General features: G+C 33.4%; 1 protein-coding gene across 1 annotated transcript in view; it reads left to right on the top strand.

Moving 5' to 3' along the window:
* Window positions 1-25,256, top strand: part of FREM2 (FRAS1 related extracellular matrix 2) — a 220,003-nt gene that overhangs the window by 5,771 nt on the left and 188,976 nt on the right. Inside the window, exon 2 of the mRNA XM_051990726.1 lies at window positions 6,982-7,071. Coding sequence (XP_051846686.1) covers window positions 6,982-7,071 — 90 coding nt within the window. The remainder of the gene's footprint in view (window positions 1-6,981; window positions 7,072-25,256) is intronic.

Genomic DNA, 25,256 nt, shown 5'->3' with positions numbered 1-25,256 from the left:
TTAATGAAAAACAAAAAGCCTTGGATGAATATATAGGGAAGAAGATTAGAAGAAGGAAGTCAGCTAGGAAGCTGAGAAGGGGCAGGAAAGAAGGCCTGTGTCATATCTATGTCTAGAACAATCAGTGGATTTAGATAGCAATAACACTGCCCTATATCTTTCTTAAATTACCTGGGCCATGTTCCTTTTAAGGTTCATACCTTTAAGGGAAAAAATTTCCCAACAGCATAGAAAGAGTTTTTAGCTTTTTGGAAAAATGAATCTATATTTGTCAGTTCATTAGTACAGAGAATTCCCAGGGTAGATACCCCTTCCATAATACAGATTAAAAATGCACCTATAATTTGCAGCCTTAGGGAATTGCCTATGGCACCAGAAAATGAAATGACCTATCTATCCATAATTATAAACACATACACACACAGCATATTTCAGAGGAAAGGTTCAAACCTGGGGCTTCCACATTTTAAGGTTTGTCCTCAATCTATTATACAGTGCTCTTTTGGAAGAATGCTGTTATGTGAACCATAACACTAATAATATTAGTAATAAAAATTATTAATAATAATGTAACTTCAAACATAGATAAAAATTATTTTTTATTTGATTTCAGTTAATATTTTTAAGTTGTTTTTAGAATTCATTGGATCATAGACTGAAAGTTGTAAGGGAACTCAGAAGTTATTTAGTCCAATCCATTATTTTATACACAAGGTAACCAAGAAGGTATATGAATAGCCCAAGGTTTAACAAGTACACAGCTGAGATTAGAAATCCCGGATTCCTGTGACTTCTAAATTAAGTGTTTTGTTTTGGTTTTCGTTTTGGATTTTTTCCCACAGTAGCACACTGACTTCTCCCAATAATTCTAGGAACTTACCGAAATGTTGAACTCCCAGAGAAAGAGTTGTCATTGATTTTTGTATAATTTTATTTATTCTACATAAATATATTTCCAAATGGAAAATTCAAGAACAGAGGGAGAATAGCTGTCCAGTTATATACACCAATGGGCAGCTATATGGTACAGTGGATAGAATACAGTGGATAGAAAGTTAGGAAGACTCATTCTTATGGATTCAAATTTGGCCTCAGATATTTACTAGCTGTGTAGCTCTGGGCAAGTCACTTAATCCTATTTGCCTCTGTTTCCTTATCTGTAAAATGAACTGGAGAAGAAAATGACAAACCATTCCATACTTTGCCAAGAAAATCCCAAATGTGGTTATGAAGAGTTGGACATGACTGAAAATGACTGAAAAACAACAGCAGCAACAACAACAAAACCCAACAATGACAAAACATAGATACCAAAAATTCATCCATCCCCAGAAATATTACATAGTGACTTTTTGTGGCTGTTCATTTATTTCTGATTCTTCAAGAACCCATTTGGGATTTTCTCAGCAAAGATACTGGAGTGGTTTGCCATTTCCTTCTGCAGTTAATTTTACAGGTAAGGAATCTGAAGAAAACAAGGTTAAGTGACTGACTCAGGGTCACATAGGTGGTAAATGCCTGAAATGATATTTGACCTTAGGAAGATGAGTCTTCCTCACTTCAAGGCTGACAATCAATCTACTACATCACCTAGCTGTCCTTTACTTTATGTTAAGAGGACTATGATTTCTTATAACTTTGTGGCTATTCATACATAGTGTACCTTGCGATGTATTTACTTAGAAAAATCACTTTGAAAGTGTTATTATAATAACTCATTATATCCTCAGGATAAATGGTGAATTAATTTATCTTTTCAAGACAAGTTGAGTGAGTTGTATTGGGTGACTTCTATCTAAAGTTCCATACAGATAAAAACAAAAACAAAAAACCTCTGATTAAGATGCTATTGAATATACACAATCAATAATAAATTCAGTAATATCACATTTCCAACTTTCTGTTAGGAAATCTTAAAATGTGGAAAATAAATTATTTAACTAACTCAAGCCTCCTCTCTCCTCCACCCTTCACTAGTCTCTAACTTGCAAACCCTTAAGGAACTAATTGCCTCCATTCCTTAGATAATTAAAAAACTTAAGTACCTTTCTAATCTGAATTAAAATTCTTAGAACATAATATACATTGAACAAATGTTTGATGAATGAATGAATGAATAAACCACTTGCTTTGGCTCCTTCTCTGTTTACATATAGTCTGAGACAGGAAGGGTAAGTGATTTATGCATAGCTACTTATGGTTTAGTTGGTTACCTACTTCAGCAATCTCTCTTTGGGTGTAAACCCTGACCCCGACCTTATGCTCCCTAGCCCCCCTTTTATTTTTTCAAAGTGCTTTAGTTGCTTTCATTAAAATCCCTCTCAGGGTGACAGAATGGAAACTGGATATATATCCTTCACAATGATTTTTATGCTCAGGGATGAAGTTTAACTCTGGGACATCCCATTGGGAGTGTTCTTTTCCTGTTTCTAGATTCCTAGCAATACTCTGCTTTTAGATAGTAAATGCTTTAATAAACATGGGAGTCTCAAAATGTGTTAAAGTGAACTGCTTGCCTGTTTTAGACCCTGGCAAATAGCCTCACACTCCAACTTCTTGAATCTTGGCTGAATGCCTGAATATATCCCAGGGCCTGCAGAGACAGGCAAGTTACAGAATGCCAAGTGTCGTGCCAAACCAGCAAGAAGCTTTTTTTTTTGTCAGGGCCCCTGACATGTACCATATAAATGATGCCATACTGTCTCTCATCTGTTCCAGGTTCTTACAAAGCAAAGAAGGTGAGAGGAATGTTTACTGAGCAAAAAGAGCAGAAAATGATGCTTTAAACATTCTTCCCTATTGTGAAAAGGATTAGGTATTGCAGATAATAAGGGGTCCTGGTGAATTTGGAGTAAAAGGTTAATTAAAGTGATCCCAGACCAAATCCAACAGCTCTAAACACATAAGTTGTCTTTCAAATATTGGTGTATGGCAGCACTCCACTGCTCCCCTCTCCTCCCTGCCCCCAATCCCTTCTGCTTATACCATAGCCTTGTAGCCATTTGTAAATTTAAAGTAATTGTGAATGATGAACCTGCTTTTGTGAAGCTAGAAAACTCATATAATACTAGCAAGGATATAAATATTTACTAAAAAATTACTTTATGTATATAATCAAAGAGCACTCATTTCAACAAGTTGAGGCTGGAGCTTTGTTCATAGGAGTTATTTATGGAGATTAGATAAGTAAGAAAGTATGAAAAAACTCCATTATGGAGTTGCTATGGTTGCTCTTCCAGAAAGAGAATGATATATATGTCTAAGATGAGGGCTAAGCTGAGCTTTAACTTTTGATCATAGAAAGATTTATTGAATTATATTTTGATGGAATTTAGCAAGTTAGAAAAATGTTACAATATTACATATATGTAGACATATACATATATGAATATACACATTTATCTGTGTCTACCATGATATATATTATTATATTTCAGTCTTAAAAATATATTCAGGAAAACTACTAAAACAATAGTTCAGGCAGACTAAAAACATTTAAAATATAACATTGTATTCCAGATGAATATGGAACAAATAATCACTAGAATTCATTGCATAATGCAGTTATATATAGTGGGATTTAGAATTCACTTTGGAGAAGCTTAATGTATTAACCCAAATAGTAAAAATGTGGTTATATTTTACAATTTATTTGCAATTAGTCAAATGATAAATTATGTTTTATTAATTATTTAAAACATGAGAAAATTGTATAGATTAGCAGAAGTAAATCTAATGTTTAATTAACATAAGAAATTTTGTTTATCTCTTAGATGTATTAAAATATATTTTTATCTTCTTAATTCATCTATAATTTAACAAAGGGAATTTGTCTATTATTTATTTACATACACACACACACAAGTTATATTCATACTTTAAACATCTTGAATATGTGTGTGTATAATTTAAGATGTGAATACAACTTAAGAATTTCTGGCTTAAACGTTATTAAATGTTTTTGAGGATAATTGTAGAATAAGATTGCTTTTGTCAATAGTCTTCCTTCTTTCAGATTAAAAACTTGGGTATTATACTTTTCTACTTCTTAAAAGATGAAGTAGGAAGAAAAATATGCTTTTGTCATATTTTAGCTAATAAATATCATTTGCCTTGACTTGGAATGAAAACTCTGTGATAATTGGGTGTCATATAGTGTATTCTTTTTATTTTTAAATAATATTTTACTTTCCCTCAACTACATGTAAAAACAATTTTAGCATTCTTTTTTGTTAAGCTTTGAGTTTCAAATTCTATCTCTCCCTCCCTTCCATACCCTCTTTCTGAGGCAACAAGCAATCTAATCTAGGTTATGCATGTACAAACATGTAAAGCATATTTCTTGATTAGTTATTTTGTGGAAGAAAATTTAAACAAAAAAAGAAAGATAAAACATGAAAATCAGTAAGCTTTGGTCTGTATTCAGACTCCTTTAGTTCTTTGGTAATGGATAGCATTTTTTCCTCATGAATTCTTTGGAATTGTCTTAGATCATCATATTGCTGAGAATAGCTAAGTCATTCACAGTTCTTCATTGTACAATATTGTTTATATAATGTTCTCCTGGTTCTGCTTACTTTACTTTGTAGCATTTAATCTAAGTCTTTCTAGGCTGTTTTTTTTTTTTTCTGAAAAAATCTGTCTCTGTCTCATTCCTCAATTTCCCTTTGTTTAATTCTACTAAACTAAAATCATTTTTTGCTTGTCATTTATTATAGCAAAACACTACTCTTCCATTACAATCATATAGCACAATATGTTCAACCATTCCCCAAATGATGGACATCTCCTCAATTTCTAATTCTTAACCACCAAAAAAAGCTTTCTAGAAATATTTTATACAAATACATTCTTTTCCCTTTGCTCTTTTTATTCTTTAAAGAATCATTAAAAATCCATTTTCAACTAGCGTTTTGTTTCTTGAGAAAGTTTTATTCCTTTCTTATGAAACAATGATGTAGAGCTTTGTTTTAATGAGGAGGTTTTTCAAATTCTGCTTGCAAAAGATTATAATCTTGAATCTACCAATTTTCCTTGAAAATTATAAAAGGAGCAGGGGAAAAAACTAATCAAAGTATTTTAATTCCTGGTCAGAAGTAACCTTAATTTTGAGTTATTTAGTTATGTGGGTAGAGCAGAGTGCAATTTTCTTCCAAAAGATAAGTTAAGACTTGTCAAGATTGAGTGTCCAGTGAGTGAAAAGCTCCTTAGTGGTTGAATTGAGGTTCTACCATACTACTTTCCTGTTATTTGTGCTAAGGCCAAGTGTCAAGTGGGATCCAGGGAACAAAAGACTACTACTTGACAAGGCATTTTTTTTTTCTTTTCTTCTAGCCTTGAATTTTCTATGAATTTACTCAGTTGGAAGGGATTTGGGGGATCAACTAATAATTCTTGCTCCACCCCTGACATTCTATAGATATGATTTTTCATGACATTAGACAAACCTCATTTCCAAGCCTCTTGAATTGGATCTTCAATTAGCAACAAAAGAACATTTCTTTTTCACAATGGCATGTGAAAAATAATGAGTACTAAATCAGATTCTCCTCCCACCCAATCCTAAGTTACTTTAGAAGTTACGTCAACCAGGAATATCATAGAAAAGGGGGGGGGGGCAATTCTGGCTTGGTGCTTTTAAAGCAAACTATTTGAACTTTTTTCCTGTACAAATTCAGTATATAACAGGATGTTTGCATCTTGTTATATGTTTATTTCATAAACTCAGTTGTTATTGTTATACTAGCCTAAGTTTAAATTAAAAGCAGACATACTACCATGTGTTGAAAAGAATGAATTTATAAAGAAATCTATAGCCTGAATTTACATGAAGCAACAAAGTCTGATTTCATATTGATGCAACCAGTAAATGGAATATCTTATCTAAAAACGTTAGGTATTTCATAGGTAATAACATCACCAAAATGCCCACATGTAATTAATAATAGTTAGCCCAAAGAATCTTTTAAAATGACCATTTTTTTAAACCTCTGTAGCATATACAACGTATATTTTACTAACATAGTTTGACCCTGAGAAAATTAATTCATCATGAGATCCATTCATGGAAGATTGTACCTACACAAATTACTGTAAAATAATCCATATACAATTCTATACAATATTGGAACTTGTATTCTTGGAGGCATTAATAAAATTTATTTGTGTACATATTTCCCCTTAGTTGAGCCCTTAAAGTTCTGTTAAAAAGGAGAAAACCCTGACATATTTGTTGAACAAATAAATATTGGACTGTAGTTGAATCTACTTTTAGTGACGATTTACTTTTCATGCAGTTTTAGAACCAGTCGCTATTTGACTTGCCTAAAATAAGTATCACTTTATGATGGTGATTACAATAGTGGAAAAGAATGTTGTTTGATCAATTTCATTGCCAGTACACCATCATAGGGGGAAATAAACTGGTTAAAATCATGAAACAAGTAAAATATTTGAACATAGGGATTCTGTCTTGGTTATTTTTCCGTCTTCATCAAAGTTTATCACAGAGATATTCTGTAAATGATTTTAGTTTAATAAAATTAAACAAAGGGAAATTGAGGAATGAGACAGAGAACAAGTACCTAGGTACTTAGGGTGCCAAGAGAGAAAAGATGGAGGGAAAAGGATACCAGAATTGAGCTCTTCTATTGCCTCACATTTTTTTAGCTAGGCCTGACATTCCCTGTACCTCTGGGTACTCTTTAGTTTCTTTAGCTGAACTCAACTTATCTCAGCATAGTGTAAGTCAGCTGTTGGAAAAACCAAGTTCCAATATGATACTAGGTATTCCCCTTTCAGAGTTCTGTATCTAACAATGGATTCAGGCAAGGGCATGTTAGTGTGTAGATAAGCATTTTACATCTGACTGAGCAAAAAGGGATGGGATGGGGGAGGGTGCAGGTTAATACCTGTTAGATACTTTGCATTTTCCCCTAATTTTAAAAAGTCATTTTATGCTTTTGTTATTTTTTTTTTCAGCTGATATTGATGACATGAAAATATGCTATGTCTTAAGAGAAGGGGCTAATGCCACAAGTGATAGTTTCCAGTTTACAGTTGAAGATGGTGGTAAGTACAGATGTTCATGATGTATTTAATAGCTGCATATAGTTTTGACTGTGGCAAATTGTTATTATTTTTCTATAATGAATACTTGGTATTTGGTATAAGCAATAAAAAAAAATTGTCCTAATCTTTCTGGAACCAAGACAGTCATATTCTGCTAAGAGAAGTGATAAAAGCCTTTGAATGAATTATATGATTTGGAAAAAATGGAAGAGGACTTTAAAAAATTCAGATACCATGTTTTTACATAACTTTTTTTTCAATTTTGACTTAATGGTTCTAGTTTAAGGTGGTGTTTCTCAAAATAGTGCTGTAAGCAGTGGTGCTACAGATAACTAGTTCAGGCTCATAGATCAATTTTTTTTTTTTTTTTTTTTTTTTTTGCTGAGGCAATTGGGGTTAAGTGATTTACCCAGAGTCACACAGTTAGGAAGCATTAAGTGTCTGAAATCAGATTTGAACTCAGGTTCTCCTGACTTTAGGGCTGGTGCTCTATCTATTGCACCATCTAGCTGCCCCCAAATCTCCTTTTCAGCATATTGCTATTGCCCTACATCCAAAGGGTCTAATAATTTTCTCTCTTATAAAACTATTGCTGTTATTCCTCAAGAAAAAAGGAAACTTAAAAACTGAGGGGCAGGGGTAGGGGTAGAATAAATATTTGTGGAAAGGGAAGCAAGAATTATAATAAACTTTAAAAGGAGAACTAAGAAAGTATGTGAAAGAGCATGACATATTAATTAATTATGTCATTTTTAGAGACATTCTAGTATGTAATATATCTATATATGTATATAAACATATATCTATATGCCTGTATACATGTGTATGTATGAATATATGTGTATATCTATATATGCATGTATATATTTGTATTGTATATGTATATATGTATATGTGTACAGGTATATATGTCTATATAGATACATATATGCATGTATGTACATATATATATATACATATACAGATAACATACACATATATACTTTTGCTATTTACTTGCCCTATAACAATTTATACTCTAAAGTAATTATTCAAAGAAATCTCACCAGATAACTATGCCTAACAAGATCCAAAGCATTTAAGGCATGAAGACTGCTAAATATGTACCACGGACCCAATATATCTATCAATTAAATGAGTGCATCTGTCTATATACTATCAACATATTAAAGTTGATTTGGATTCAAGATATTATGTTCTTATTATCTCTGAGAGTCAAAATGAATCCAGCTCATTTCCATGGTAATAAAAAAAAAAGTATAATTTATTTATGTTTCTCCACTGGGCTAATTTTCTCTAGCAAGGCTGTGCAATTGAGAAATTAGGTCATGGTATGAAATAAAGTCTGAAACTGAAATCAATCTTAGGTATTTTCTAAAGTTTTCACCACTTATTTGGAAGTGTCTTTACACATGACTTTCAGTAATAGACTCCAAAACAATTTAAATTCATGTAACAGCCAGAGATGAATAACTAAATTAATAACTCCTGACAACAGATTTTTCTAGGAAGAAATAAAGTTCTATACTTTCATACTTTATGACTTTATTCCCTCCAAAACTGCATATAAGTTGTTATAAAGAAAGTGGAAATAATTCATCAAAATCATTTCAATGTGTGTGTTATGTTTTCATCCTTTAAACAAAATCCTAAATGCCAGGGATCATGTTATTTTACACATTCTTTAAATAGATGGCAAGGTGACAATTACCTTAAAGTTTTAGCCTTTATTCAGACTGTACAAAACAGTGAGTCATTAAAAATTTCAAAATATTTAATGATGGCTAACTGATGATAGTGAATTTATGTTTGGAAATGATAGAAATATGGCTGAGACACTAAGAGTTGTCTGGTGGGAATGAAAACTAAATTATTACATCGGCTTCTTTAGTAACTAGAGTTTCCCATGAGAAGGGGAAAAAAAAAAAACTCAGATTATTGCTTGATATCCCCCTCCTCTCCATAGACTTCAAAGCATTGCTTATGAGCTTCAGGTAAGCCCTGGAAGAATACCTGCTGAGTAACATATGTTTCAGAGTCCCTGGGGAAAGACCAATTTTCCATGAAAGAATCAATACATTAAGGATCTAGAAGCAGAGAATAACAAGTCACAAGTATCTTTAGAGTTGTTTTTGCTTTGATTTTTATTTCTCAGGAGTCTGTGTTACATTTTAAAATTCCTAAATATGTGCATGACCTTGAAAAGCTATTTTCTTGTAAACACTGTTAGTGGATTGTTTCAATCATGTCTGATTCTTCATGACCCATTTGGAGTTGAGCAAGATACTGGAGTTGTTTGCTATTTCCTTCTCCAGTTCATTTTACAGATGAAGAAACTGAAGCAAACAGGATTAAGTGATTTGTTCAGTCACACAGCTAATAAGTGTCTGAGGTTAGATTTGAACTCACAATGAATCTTTTTGATTATAAGTAAAGTACTCTATCCACTCTGATAACTAGTCTCTGAAACCCAATTTAAGATAAAATTCTGTTGTCAAATGTACAAGGAACTCTTAGTGGAATGAATGGATCAGGCTGAACCAAACAAAGACAGTATCATATTAGGAAACTTAAAAAGCTTAAATGGCATAAATATCATTTCAGAATTTTCCAGATCCTCTGTAGAGAAACAATGTAGTTCATAACATCTTTCCATAGAAACTAAACAACTAGATCTAATACAGTGGGAGGAAAACATGCTGAAGACTTACAGTAAAGGAGTTAGGATCCAAGAAGTATACCTGTGTTACTATGCTATATTTAAACTCTAGTAAAGCTGACAGTTATTTTGGTTGAGACAAACTATAATTAAGAATACCTTTTGTGGATTGAAAAGTGAACATTTTATATCTCTAAATATAGCAACACATTCCATACGGTAGGAGTGAGAGCTCTTTCTGAATGTATAATTAAGATACATTTTGAAGTCTCTTTATTTTTAAGGTCCCTGCTGTGTGTACTTTCTGGAATAGTGAATTACAGTAGATGATTCAATTTATCTCTAATCAGATATAATAATTTAATTCATATACTGGTTTATTTAAAATCTTAGTAGTAAGTTGCCATCACTGAATCCCTGGAAGTCATAGGAAACATTTCCTATATTTAATCATCAGGAAACAAATGAATAGTTTAGCTGAATTTGGAATTAAGAGGTCTTTATTCCTAATTTAATATTTAGCCAATTATATCAGATTCTTTTCCAAGTCAATGAGGTTGTAAAGAAGAGTACCTTGTTTTTTAGCTAGTTACCTTCTAAGATAATTGCAGATAGTAACAGAATGCCTAGAAAATTTGTAAATAAAGCATTCAGAATGTGAATTTTGGGAAGCTCTGTGGTGTTTTCTTCTTTTTTATAATATATGACGGTTCTCTCTGGGAGCACGTTTCTTGGGGAGGTTTTCTGGAGACAGCCTTAGTTTCAGTTCAAAGTAATAATCACTTCAAATGCAGCCAGCTGATAAAATCCAAACGTTTATTTTCTCCTTCCAAGTTTTATCTCTTTCCTTGGGCCCGGTTAGCTTTATTAGAGGCCTCTCTCCCTCCTTGGTTCCAAGAGCTCTTGCAGTTTGTCTTTTAGCTCATCCAGCTTCTGCCTCTAGTTCAACTCCGACTCGTGGCTTCTCAATCTCCAACTGACACTCCCCTCTAAATCTTTTCAACTGAACTGATTGACTGACTGACTAAAGCTCTAAAAGCTTCTTATATATAATTTTTTAAAGGTATGAATCCAAAGATTGACTCCTCTCTGGGAAGTGTGAATTTGGATATCTCATACTGAACCCTGAAATCTCCCAAATGTTTGAACTAATATGTAAACTAATGTGTGAATTATCAAAGGTGTTAACTTAAGCATTGTTTCTATCAGTTCCATTAAGTTATCACCTCATAAGGATTCGCTCTAATGTGTGAACCAATAAGCATTGTTTCTATCAATTCCATTGAGTTAACACTAAAATTCTAACAAAGCTCAAGAGTAAAAGATGATGAAAGGAAAATGTGGAAGAGACTTAGGAAAATGAAAAGAGAGAAACAACTTGAATTTCATTAATATATCCTTAACAATGAGAGTAAAATAATAGGATGCTTACCTTCACCTACTGGAACCAGAGGCAGGAGAGCATTCCAGCTTCAGCAGTGTAAGATGGAATGATGTATATAGGGAACAGTAAGTAAGTTAGTTTGGCTGAGCTACAGATGCTTGAGTGAATAACTTAATAAAGAACCTGGAAAGACAGGCTGGAACCAGCTAGTGAAAGGCCTTAAATACCAAATAGAGGAGCTTGTAATTTATTCTAACAGCAATGGGAAGCCACTGTAATGCTTAAACAAAGGAATTGTATGATCAGGATTTTTAGGAATATCAATTTGACTTTGTATGGAGGATTCCCCCAAGTGGGAAGAGACTGCATTCAGGGAAAGTATTTAGGAAGTCATTGCCATACATAGTTCAGGCAGAAGATGATGAGGGCAGTTTGGGTATGAGTAGATAAGAATGGATTGATGCAAAAGATATTAAATGTGTAATTAGCAGGAGAAGAAAACTACTCCAGTATGTTTGCCAAGAAAGCTAGACATGAAGAATCAGACAAGACAAGTCATGACTGAACATAAGTGACAAGACTTGGTAACTGACTGAATCCTGGGTGGGAGTTAAATAAGAATGAAGTGCTGAGTATAATAGCCTGATGGCTGATGCTCCAGTCCATCTTCTATTCAGCTGTCAAAGAGATCTCCTTAAAGTGCAGGTCTGATCATGTCACCTCTCAACCCAATAAACTCCAGGGACTCTCTCTCTCATCTCCAGGCTGTTTGGCTTTTAAAGTCCTTAAAATTTGTCCTTCTCCCCACTCCCTTTTGTAGTCATCAGCAATCATTAAGTGCTATGTGCCAGGGACTGTACAAGCACAGGGAACCAATGAAAATTAAAAGGCTAGAGAAAAGGTTAAAAAAAGATCCATGAGGACTTCTTAGTCTAATGGGAAAAACAATATACAAAATAACTATGTGCAAACCATAATATATACAGGATAAATTGGAGAGAATGCCCAGAGAGAAGACACTGAAATTAAAGATGACTGGGAAAGGCTTCTTGCAGAAGGCAAAATTTAGACTGATATTTGAAGGAAACCAGGGAAGCCCTGAAGTAGGAGAGTAAAAGAAAGAAGAGAATTTCATACATTGGGGATTGCTAGTAATATATATATATATATATATATATATATATATATATATATATATATATATAGAGAGAGAGAGAGAGAGAGAGAGAGAGGAGAGAGAGAGAGAGAGAGAGAGCGCAGTAGGGAGTAGGAATGGAATGTGATAAGTTGGAAAAAGCCAAGGAGTACAGTGTCTCTAAGTCTCAGAATTTGTGGAAATGAGTAAAATGTAAGAGGACTTAGAAAGGGAAGAAGGAAAGTGGTTATGAAGGGCTTTAAAAGCCAAACAAAAGATGTTGTATTTCATTGTGGAAGTAACTGAGGAGCCCCTGGAGTTTATTTAATGGGAAGGAAGAAGTGAATGGTCAGAACTTCACTTTAGCAAGGTCACTTTGATAGATGAATGTTGAATGAACTGGAGTGATGAGAGATTCAAGGCACCAAAAGATGATTGCCAAAAATCAGACATATGATGGGGGAGGGCCCACACAAGCATGGTGATGGTGTCAGAGGAGAAAATGAAGCATTTGTAAGAGATGCTGCAGAGGTGAAGTCAGTAGGACTTGGCAACAAGTCTTGTGGGATGTGAGGGAGTGAGGAGTTGAGGATTATTATCCTCAGTTGGGATGTAAATCTGCATGACTGAGACTAGTGGTATCACAACAAAGTAATAAGAAAATTTGAAAGAGAAGAGGAAAAATAATAGGAGGAAAAAGAATAAATTCTCTTTTGGTTATGTTGAGTTTAAGATGTTTATAGGAAATCCAGTCTGAGATGTCTAATAGGTAGTTACAGTTATGAGACTTTAGGTCAGAAGAGATGTTAAGTCTTGATAAAGTATAGAAATGATCGTTGAGATCATGGATGCTGACAACATCATGAAAAATATAATATAAGAGGGAGAAGAGAAGTAGACATAGGACAAAACCTTGGGGACACCAAGTTAATGGGAATGACTTGGATGACAATCCATCAAGGGAGATTGAGAAGGTGTTACCACCAAACATGTAGATGAAAAATTAGAAAAGAGAAGCTCTGGTAGTTCTTTGTAATATAATTCTAGAACATGGAAATGTCAGATTCATGGTCAAACAAGATGATAACATTGACTATATGCTAAATTTATACATTGGAAAAAATTTTAAAGTTCAAGATCCTTCTACCAATCACTAAAAATGACATTAAAGATTGTTTAATTGTTTTTCATTTTTTTCACTTTCAGAAAGTGAGCGATTCAATTAGAATTAGATATTACTAAGTACCTGCTATGTCTGAGACAGTATTCTAGACTTTGTGAGAACCAAGGCAAAATGTGAAATGGTTCCTACTCCCTAGGAATTTATCTTCTACTGGGAAATCTACATAATTAAGTTATACAACAATATTTGAGGAATGAACTGGTGAACAATAATAACTAACTGCTTCAGAAAATTCAACTTTCCTTAAGAGATAGCAAATAAGTTGGATGTTGAAGGAAGCTAGAAAATCTAAGATCTGGGGTGAAGTGAGAGTACATTTCATGTATTGGTAGAAATTTGTGCAAAGGCATGAATGGAGGAGATGGAATGCTGAGTTTGGGGAAGAATAAGGACACCAGTTTGACTAGAGTGAAAGAAGGGAAATATGGATACATGCATGCATGAACATATTTGAAAGTATATATGGGTGCATATGTTACATGTGAATATGATAATATATTTGCATGATTTATATAGATAAACATGTATATTTACATATATACATATAAATGTACTTAGATATATACCTACATATTGTCTTTTTAAAGCTTATTAAAATTTTGAGTATCAAATATAAAATTTTGACAATCGGAGATCAAACTCAACTACCATTCTGTTATAATTCTATGTAACTACATTAAGCTTTTTTAAAAGTTTAAACTGCACTAAGACTTTTAGGACAACATACACCTAAGTTTTGGTGCACTTTAAACTTTAAAAAACATAATAAAATTTTATACATCAATATGTATATATACACATAAAGTTCCCTAAAAATAGGCTGGGGTCAATCTATAAAGGGCTTTAAATGTAGAGTTGAAGAGTTGTATTTTGTTCTAGAGAGAATAGAGAGCCACAGAAGATTTTTTTTTAGCAGTGGATTTGCAGGGTCAGATTTGTGCTTTAAGAGTATTTTGGTGGTTGTGTGGAAGATGGATTATCCTGAGGAGAAAATGAAAGTAGGAATTTGAATCCCTATTATCCTTACCTTTCCTTTGTTTTGGCAGTATTGTGAGGAAATTTATAATATGGCATTTTTATAAGTTTACCTTGAATACTTCTTCATGTAATGAATTTCATGATTTAGTAAACAATGTTTAGAAAGGTGCTTTTTTATCACTACAAATAAGACCATTTTTGCTATATGCTATCTTTCTATTGCTTCAGCCCTGTTTGTATGTTTTTTTTTTTTTTTAACATTTTCTAGTGTGAACCCTGAGAAACTAAGTTTTGACTAAGGTGGAAAAAATATAGTGAATTGACCTATAGGAAACTCTTTTTTAAAGTCTTGTGACTTCATTTTCTTAACTTAATGGGAAAAGGAATATCATGGGGATTTAGCTATTTGAAAACTTTCTGAACTTTTGATAGAACTAACTATATTTTATTTTTTAAAGTTTACTTTTTTAATTTGTGGAATAAAACATTTTTAACATAATACAACAACAACAAAAAAGATGATTGCATATGAAACTACAAATCTACTATGTACAATGTGCTGTTCTTTTCAAATGTACAAAATTATCATGTAAATTTTTTTCCTTTAATTCTCCTAAACCTAAATCTCATCCCACCCTAGAAATAGCTACTATTAAACACAAATGTGTGTGTGTTTGTGTTTGTATGTGTATGTATGTATATGTATGTAAAATATTCTATATATGCTTCTATTTATCAGTTCTTTCTCTGAATGCTGATTTCATTTTTCTTCATATTTCTTTTATAGTTTTGCCCATTTTGCTCTTTATTTTGTGTAAATCTATGTTTTTCCAAGATCATTGAGTTCACCTTATATAGCACAGTAATATTCCATCACAATCAATAATCACAACTTGTTCAGCCATTCCCCAAATGATGGACACTTTTGCAATTTCCAGTCTTTTGTCATCACAAAGAAAATTGGACATTTTGGAACATATAGGTTCTTTTCCTTTTTTTCTAAAACTCTTTGGAAATAAACCTGGTAATAGTTTTGCTGAGTCAAAAGATATATAACCACAATATTTTTGAAAGAAAATAATAATCTAGCAGCCCTCAGCATAGTCCTGACCTTAAGTATATGGAATATGAAATTCCTATATACCATTCCCAGAGTATGAGGTGATTTTAAGAGTTCAAGGAAAACCTCCCCTACTCAAAAATATCTCCATTATCAATTCACTCAATACCTGAGCCTCCATCATCAGAAATTAATTCCTCTGAGATAAAAGAACTACCTTCTAAGATTTTAAAAAGTATAACTCTGAGAAGAAAATTATTATTTTCATTTTTATAATCTCAGTATAGTGTTGGGAACATATTCAGCCCTTACTAAGTATTTGTTAATTGTTCATTGCTTCCATCTGATAGATTAGAATGGGACTTCTTAAACTTTTTTTCACTTGCAACACCTTTTCACTCAAAAAAATTTTATAGGTATATAAATATATAAAATAGGTATATAAATCAAACATTTACTGATAGTAAATCATAATTTCACAACCCACATTCAATCATGAGACTCCAAATGTGGTCTCAAACCATTTGAAAAAGCTGTCTTTTGTTTGTTGTTTACTATAAGCCAGAGGCCCTAGCTTTTTTTTTTTTTTTTTTTTTTTCCAAGTATAGAAAAAAAAGCTAGGGCTTTTGGCCTGTAGTTCAACAGGAACTTTTTTTTTTTTTTCATGAGTAAATTAAAAGTCTCATAAGGGCAGGAAAAATGTTTTATTCCTTCCTTCCTGCACTTATCTTCAAGTATCTATCAGAAATAATAAGCATTCAATAACAAAAACAAACATTTGGGAATATATTGAACAAATTTTTAACTTTATAAATATCTTTCTCCAAAAATTCCCATCTGCCCTACTGACTTGTGCCACTTTAAGTACCCATTTTTCCTAGCTCAAAAACTCTTCTAGTAGTGAACACTTTGTTGAACAATCCTGGGGACAAGTGGATGCTACTTAGTACATCTTAGCAGAAATTTAATAAGTACTATTTTGGGTTCCTTCTGTGTTTTTCATTCTTAGTGCTCCCTTCCTGCAGATATACATACACCCCATTTGTGATATATTGGATGTAAACTTTGTCAAGGGCTTTTAAACATAACAACTAGATCAGACAACCCAATGAGTTAGAAAATCAGAACAATATATATCATACATACATATATATACATACAACACTTTTGTAACATATACAATACATATATCATGTCATAATATATCGCACATATACAATAAATGTATCTATTATATATTGTGTATCTATTATGTATTTATATAATAAGCAGAGCTAAGGTGCATATGCATATATATCTTACATATATACATATGCACATACATTGTAACTCCCACTCTCACCCCTGGGGGATAGGATAGCACTTTGTTGCAGGTTCCAGAGAGCATGTGAGTATTGCCTCTTAAGGTACAAGTTCTTGAGAAAGATGGTAGCTTGATCCACATATTGCCTCTAGACCTTCTATAGTACAAGCTCCAACAGGGGCTAGATCAGGGCAGGACAGGGCAATGAACTTGATCAGCTCCCAGACCAGGGATTTGTCTCAGACTGGAGAAACAGATGGCCCAGAGCTTGTCCGATGACCAGCTCCCATCCCAAGATGGTAAGTAGGTATTGACAGAACAAGATCTAGCAGAATTCTAGGAGCACCTAGACCTGGAAAAAGTTGGATGGGAAAAAAGCCAGCATCCAGGAAGCATGGCGACGCCAACTAGGGATGCCACTGATCCCCTTATTTTTCACAAAAAGGGAGGAGATCCCCAGTAGTTGGAGTCAGTGCAAGCCCACAGCCACCTGGCTAATACAAACCCAGCAAATGCAGAGCCTGATAGAGAGAGATGGTATTTCCCATCAGGCCCAGATTTTCATCATTTTGCACCATCCACACCACATAATGGCTCAAATTTCTGTAATGATGGCACATAAACCCACCTTGGGAGAACAAATGGACTACTATGACAATGACAAATATGTCTCATTCCTAATCTATACCTTTTCAAGCCTGTGCCTCTATTACCTGGGGCTAAAACAGGGGCTACTTGGCCCTTTAGGAAAGCTATATAGACACTTCCAAATTCCTTTCTCCTTCCCTCCATATCATCACTCAATAACCTTTTCTCCTTTCAGTACATTCCATATCTACTACTCAATGAAAATTCTGGTAGTTGTTGTCTATAGATTTCTAGGATATTCTTCTTCCATCCTCAATGAAGTTAGCATCTGATTCTCTTCTCCCCAACTCTTGTCCTAATACTATAGGGCCCTTCCTATATATTAATACTCTCTAAAATACCTATAACTTATTCCTCCACTCCATCTCAGCTATTATATACTTTTGATATCATACCTTTGACCTTGCCATATCCAAAAATACACCATTCCAAGTACCTGAATGCCCTAAAATTTCTTTTATTTGATAATAAGTTTTTTTGGCTTTCCATCTTTCCATCTGCCTTCAAATACCAAACCCAACTTTTTACAATAAGAGTTAGAGCTCTGTAAATAGGTAGTGGTAGACCCTAATTATAGCAGGAATAGAGGAGTAGGCTTTCCTGGGAATTCTTATACTTACCTGGTCTAAGATGATTTCTCTTAAAATTTACTTGATTTAAAAATTATAATTAATACCCTTATTATTAAATTTATATCAAGTTGTTTTATTCTCAAAATTTATTGAACATCTTAGTAAATATTAAATCAGTGATGAAAAGGAAAGTAGATATTTAAATTAAGGTTTTAGGTAGAAGATGATACCTGGGATAATTATAGAATTTTTTCAAGACCTAAAGCAAAATCCTTTATTTGTTATTTTATCTTTAATTTTTAATGACATTTTCCCCAAGTATATGCAAAGATGATTTTCATCATTCACCTTCACAAAATCTTGTATTCCAAATTTTCTTCCTGTTCTCCCTATTTCCCTTCCCCAAGAGAGAAAGCAATCTGATATAAGTTAAATGTTTGCAATTCTTCTAAACATATTTCTATATTTGTCATGCTGAGCAAAAAGAAAATCAGATCAAAAGGGTAAAAAAAAATGAGAAAGAAACAAGCAAATAACAACAAAAAGGTAAAAATACTATACTTTGATCCATATTCAGTCTTTATATTTCTCTCTTGATATGAATGGCTTTCTCCATCAAAAACCTATTGGAATTGCCCAGAATCACCTCATTGTTAAAAAGAGCCAAATCCATCACAGTTGATCATCATATAATCTTGTTATTACTTGTTATTACAAATTCTTTTGGCTCTGCTCATTTCACCAGTTTATGTAAGTCTTTACAGGCTTTTCTAAAATCAGCCTAGAATAAATCTTTTAAATGATCCTCTACTTTTTTTAAGCAAGGCAAGACTCCCTCACATTACCAGAAAGTTTCATTTGGTACTTCCAAAATAGTCAAACCTTTGGAACTAAATATTGAGGAAACATCTTGCTTATTTCTTTAAACTTGCAGCAAAATTGAAAAGTCCTTCACAGCCTTATCTTTTCGTTCCTTTCCTGCCTTCTCATACTTTGATTCTCTTTGCATATTTCACAATCTACTAATACTTATCACCGTGTTTTTCTACAAATATAACATTTCCAAATATCAACTCTATCCCTTTTTACTGGATGTTGTCCATGCCTAGAATGCTTTCCCACCTCACCTCTTCTTCCTGGTTTTTCTCACAATGCAGTTCAATTTTTTTCTTCTAAAAGAAGCCTTTCCTGATCTCTCCCCATTTTGCATTTATATATCTTTGATGTACATCTTGTTTGCTTGTAGATCTTGTAAAAATCTAAAATTTAAATATTAAAAAATTTAATGTTTTAACCCTAACTACTAATAGCACCTCATGGATCAGATGGAGAAATCAAGGAAAAGAATGAGATGAAGCAAAACACCATCACTAATAACAAAAATTCACTGAAAATTGGAATCAGAGGACCTTGCTCAAGCAATTAGAGTTGCCCTAAAGTAGACTGGAGTTCTTGAGGAGGTGGTAAATTCCTCCTCCATAAAGGTCTTCAAACAGAAGCTCAAATATCATTCATTGACATTTATATAATAGGGATTCCTTTAACATATGTGTTGAACTATCTGGCCACCAAAGTCCCTTCCAACTCACATTCTGTGATCTTATAGTTTTTTTGATTCTGATTCACTGAACTTCTTTTATAAAATGAAGGATTTGAATTTGATCTCTAAGGTCCTTGGCTAACTTTGAATCTAAGAGCAGGTGAGAGGGAGAGAATATTTTTAAATTTTTCAGTTTGGGGTGCTTTTTTATGCAAGAAGACTTTGTAATAAGTTTTGTAAAGTACAATGAATAGCACTGTGGTATATCGAGATCAAGTACTGGATTTGGAGTCAGGAGACAAAGGTACAAATCCTACCTCCCTTGCTATCTCTGGGCAAGTTACTTAACCTCTTTGTAAATAAGGATAATAACAAGTATTATTCAACTGAGATAACATGTGTAAGACATTTTTCAAACCTTTGGAATTGGAAGCTGCTAGCTGATAAGGAATCTACCAATGAAGATCCTCAGCTATGCTACAATTTATAGTCTTAAAGAATTGTCTTAGAGAAATATAGGAAAGGGAGAGGCATCATGTTTTCTGCTCCCCATCACAGCTCCTAATTTAAGGACACCAAAGAGAAGTAGAAATTCTCTCCCCAAAACTCACCCTAATAGCAGACATTGATTCAGTCCAGTCAAATAATTAAAGATTGAATAGAATCAGAGAAGTGGTTCATCATGGGAGTCTGAAGCAAAGGTGACTAGAAGTCAGCTAAACTAATTCAGTCTTCTTAGAAGTTTCTTTGAGCAGAAGAGCATTGAGCTCTTCTGAGCAATGAGACCATTGAAAAGTAAATTCCCTGGCATGGAAAGAAGCTCGGTTGGCTTTTCATATAAACCCACTATCAAAGGTAGAGGAATCAGAAAATGAGCAATTGGGGAACTAAGGCAGGAGAGGGAAGTTAAAACCATCAAAGACCTTAAAAGGAGGAAAATTCAATTGAAACTCTAGAACACATGCAGAGAAGTCTATAATAAATATACTAAAATTATAGAAGATGACTACCAAAATGCCCAACAGAATTTTAAAAATTTCAAGACAAAGTGAATTGAACCAATCCCTTGTAATGTCCGGATAGCTCCCTGGAAGGCCTCAGGATCAGTCAGAGTCAGGATTAATCCAAGTTCTTGGTCTTTAGAGGAAGAAGTGAAGGAGGCAGGCAAGTTACAGCTTGCCAAAGATGTATCCTGGATTCTGGAGTCCAGAGTCTCTAGTCTCTCTCCTGCTACCAGGATGACTTCTCTCTCCCAGCCCTCCAATTCCTACCTACCATTATCTCACCACCAAAACATTCAGCAAGCACCAATGGTAAGGAGAGCCATCATATCACCATCTCATCTAAATATGTATATAAAGCCATTATCTCACATGAATAGGTAATTAGTCTTAAGTGTTCTGCTGTCTGAATCAAGCATACCTTTTCAGAATTTCAGCCCTTTACAATCCCCGATGAAACATAGAATAATACTATTGTTCCCAAGAGAGCGTGGAATTATAGTATAATATATTAGAATGGTTTGATAGAGAAGAATTTTGAGAGCATAAAAACAAATGGCAGAATTTATGTCTTGCATAGCAGAAATAATTAGAATAATCAAAAAAACTTGACTCTGTGGTGGTCTTTTCAAAGAAGCCAAAGAGAAAACAACAAATTCAGAATATAAATATACTGAAATAAAAAATAGGTAAAAGAGAAACAAGAAGATCTCTAAACAAGCAGAACATAGGGATCTCAAAAACAAGATTGTAGACACACCTTTAAGGGAATTACTTAGGGCAATGAGTTAAAGGAATTTTCTCAGGATCACATGGTTATTATGTGTTAAAGGTAAGATTTGAATTCAAATCACCAAGAGATTGAGTCTAGTTTATTATATTTATTTATATTTATTATATAATATTTATATATTATATATCTATGCATTATGTAAATTAATATAAATTTGTATTGTATTATATATTTATTTATATTTATTATATTTATGTATATAATTTATATAATATTTATTATATTTATATATATTATAATTATAATAAGCCATTAACTTTGCATCCAACCAGAAAACAAATGTTTTTTGAAATTTAGGGATATCAATTTGGCATTGTGTGTTAGGTATGTTAGATGAAAGAAGGAAGAGATTGGTTGCAAGGAGACCAATTAAGAAGTTATTGAAAAGTTTAGATAAGAGATATACTAAGCAAATAGTAACAAGGGAACAAGAAGACTTGGGAAAATTATTTTGGCCATGTAGCATTTATTAAGCCACTTTACCTCATTGGGCCTCAGCTTTCTTATCTGAAAAAAAAAAGAGATTTGGATTAAATAACCTCAAAGATCTCTTTCAATTTTAATCTGATCCCGTGATTATTATGTGTTTCATAATAATGCTACAAATTTTTGCTACAAATTATTGTGTGAGATTATTCTTTAAAGTTATTATTCAAAAATATTCTAGTCATGCATTTTTGATGAGCCTATGAAAAAGATCATAAAATATGTCCCACTTGGCCTATGGTGAGGAAGACTTGAATCTGTAATTTTATTTATTCCTCTTATTAAGACAACTGGCCAGCACTGACCTCATCTGAACTCTCATGTGTCACAGGGCAAGCAGTCTCAGAAAGCAAGGTTTACTGTTGGCAATAGAACTGGGCCATCAGGGATACCATTAGTGTCAAGCATTACAGCTGCATCTGTAATCTGGGTCCAAGCCAACCCTTTTTGCTGCTGTTCTTTGACTGGACTTCTAAGTACCCAGATAGTTTTCCATCAATCATACTTCTTAATTCATATGCTCTTGAAAGACATAAATAGAAGCCTGACATAGTAGTGGAAGCTACAAAGTCATTTTTGGATATGTAATATCATGAGTTTACAAGGAGCCTTTCAGAGTTCATATGGTAAATTTGGCAATTTAGTACTCATAAACAAGCAGGAACTGAGCATTGTAAGTAGAAGGAGCAGGGTCATGAAGCTAGAGAGCAATGTCAGAGTTAGTAGTGAAATGAATTGTTGATTACTAGCTTGAACATAAAGTAAAGTGAAGACAAAGAAAAATTTAAATAAAGTCAGTGATCAGGAAAATAAGGTCTCAGTAGAAGCATTAAAAGATTATGTAGACCTATTAGGATTAGAGGAGGAAAGCAAGCATTTTTGGCAATAAAATTAATTGCTGGTGACATGAGAACCAGAGAAAGACATTAATGCCTTAAGGGGGTTATAATAAGGCAGTGAAGTAATGTCAGGCTTGCATAGAAATATTTTTTGATCCATGAGCATAAGAGAGCACATGTTTCAAAATATAGATTCAGGGAATGGGTGTTGGCTGCCATAATTGAACGCCAGCCATTTCTATTTTTCATTGAGTAATACAGAATGGCTCAAATTAGTGTGGTACTTAAGGGCACACACTGGAGAGATCTTTATTTCTCAAATGCCTGGCTTTAAATCTCTATCTCATAAGATTTACCTGTTCTCATGAATGTAGTAAAGAAGCTTCTTACATTAAGTGAAGAATTATGTAAGTTATCCTTGGTCTCTTCCACAACTAAGATTCTGTGCTTCTATGTCTAATATGAGAAGATAAATTCGATGTTTAAAATATAAAATTAAATATAATCTCTCCATGTATATACATTTGCTAATTTCTATTTACAGCTACCTTCTAAGTCTCCTTCAGGAAAAAAATGCTAAAAACACTCTCTTTTGGTAAGATAATTATCCATTAACTGAATTAAATAGGAGAAAAGCTGAATTAAATAGAATGAAGGCCACTTCATTGCCTTTGGAAAATTCTGCAATATTTTTAATGACCCCCAAGCATCTTTTTTTTTTAATTTAATTTTATTTAATAATAACTTTGTGTTGACAGAATCCATGCCAGGATAATTTTTACACAGCATTATCCCTTGCAATCACTTATGTTTCGTTTTTTTCCCTCTCTCCCTCCTCCCCCCCCCCCCAAGATGGCAAGCAGTCCTATATATGTTAAATATGTTGCAGTATATCCTAGATACAATACACATTTGCAGAACCGAACAGTTCCCCCGCTGCACAGGGAGAATTGGATTCAGAAGGTAAAAATAACTCAGGAAGAAAATCAGAAATCAAATAGTTCACATTCATATCCCAGTATTCCTTCTTTGGGTATAGCTGTTTCTGTCCATCATTTATCCAATGAAACTCAGTTAAGTCTCTTTGTCAGAGAAATCCACTTCCATCAGAATACATCCTCATAAAATATCGTTGTCGAAGTGTATAATGATCTCCTGGTTCTGCTCATCTCACTTAGCATCAGTCCATGTAGGTCTCTCCAAGCCTCTCTGTATTCATCCTGCTGGTCATTCCTTACAGAGCAATAATATTCCATAACATTCATATACCACAATTTACCCAGCCATTTTCCAATTGATGGGCATCCATTCATTTTCCAGTTTCTAGCCACTACAAACAGGGCTGCTACAAACATTTTGGCAGATACAGGTCCCTTTCCCTTTTTTAGTATCTCTTTGGGGTATAAACCCAATAGAAACACTGCTGGATCAAAGGGTATGCACAGTTTGATAACTTTTTGGGCATAATTCCAGATTGCTCTCCAGAATGGCTGGATTCGTTCACAACTCCACCAACAATGCATCAGTGTCCCCGTTTTCCCGCATCCCCTCCAACATTCATCATTATTTTTTCCTGTCATCTTAGCCAATCTGACAGGTGTGTAGTGATATCTCAGAGTTGTCTTAATTTGCATTTCTCTGATCAATAGTGATTTGGAACACTCTTTCATGTGAGTGGTAATAGTTTCAATTTCTTCATCTGAAAATTGTCTGTTCATATCCTTTGACCATTTATCAATTGGAGAATGGCTTGATTTTTTATAAATTTGAGTCAGTTCTCTATATATTTTGGAAATGAGGCCTTTATCAGAACCTTTAATTGTAAAGATGTTTTCCCAGTTTGTTGCTTCCCTACTAATCTTGTTTGCATTCGTTCTGTTTGTACAAAGGCTTTTTAATTTGATATAATCAAAATTTTCTATTTTGTGATCGGTAATGGTCTCTAGTTCATCTTTGGTCACAAATTTCTTTCTCCTCCACAAGTCTGAGAGATAAACTATCCTATGTTCCTCTAATTTATTTATAATCTTGTTCTTTATGCCTAGGTCATAGACCCATTTTGATCTTATCTTGGTATGTGGTGTTAAGTGTGGGTGCTTGCCTAATTTCTGCCATACTAATTTCCAGTTATCCCAGCAGTTTTTATCAAATAATGAAATCTTATCCCAAAATTTAGAATCTTTGGGTTTGTCAAACACAACTATAGTTGACTATTTTGTCTTGTGAACCTAAACCCCCAAGCATCTTCTTGAATCAAAGACATATCTCTTTAAAATGATATTTTTTGTAATCTACATGACTGAGAGTTAAGGAGTACCATGGTCTCTGAAGAATTAAAGTTGAAGCTAACTCAAAGTCAAGGAAAATGTTTATGGTAGGTATAAGCAGACCATAACAAATTATAAACAATTGCTCAGGAGAAGAACATAAAAAATGTCACTATTAAAAATGTGTGGCTAGAGGGAAAAGCTGAGTCAGCCACATAGGGAGAGCAAAGGAAACTAAGGAAATATGTTTTCTATTGGTGTCCATGTGATGTTAAGAGAATGAGAGGAAGACCCTTTCTATTTCTTCCCACCCAGAGAATTTTGGGGAAGAAAAGAT

The sequence above is a fragment of the Antechinus flavipes genome, chromosome 3 (assembly GCF_016432865.1).
Source record: "Antechinus flavipes isolate AdamAnt ecotype Samford, QLD, Australia chromosome 3, AdamAnt_v2, whole genome shotgun sequence".
Classification (NCBI taxonomy): Eukaryota; Metazoa; Chordata; class Mammalia; order Dasyuromorphia; family Dasyuridae; genus Antechinus; species Antechinus flavipes.
This window is presented reverse-complemented; position numbering and strand designations above follow the sequence as displayed.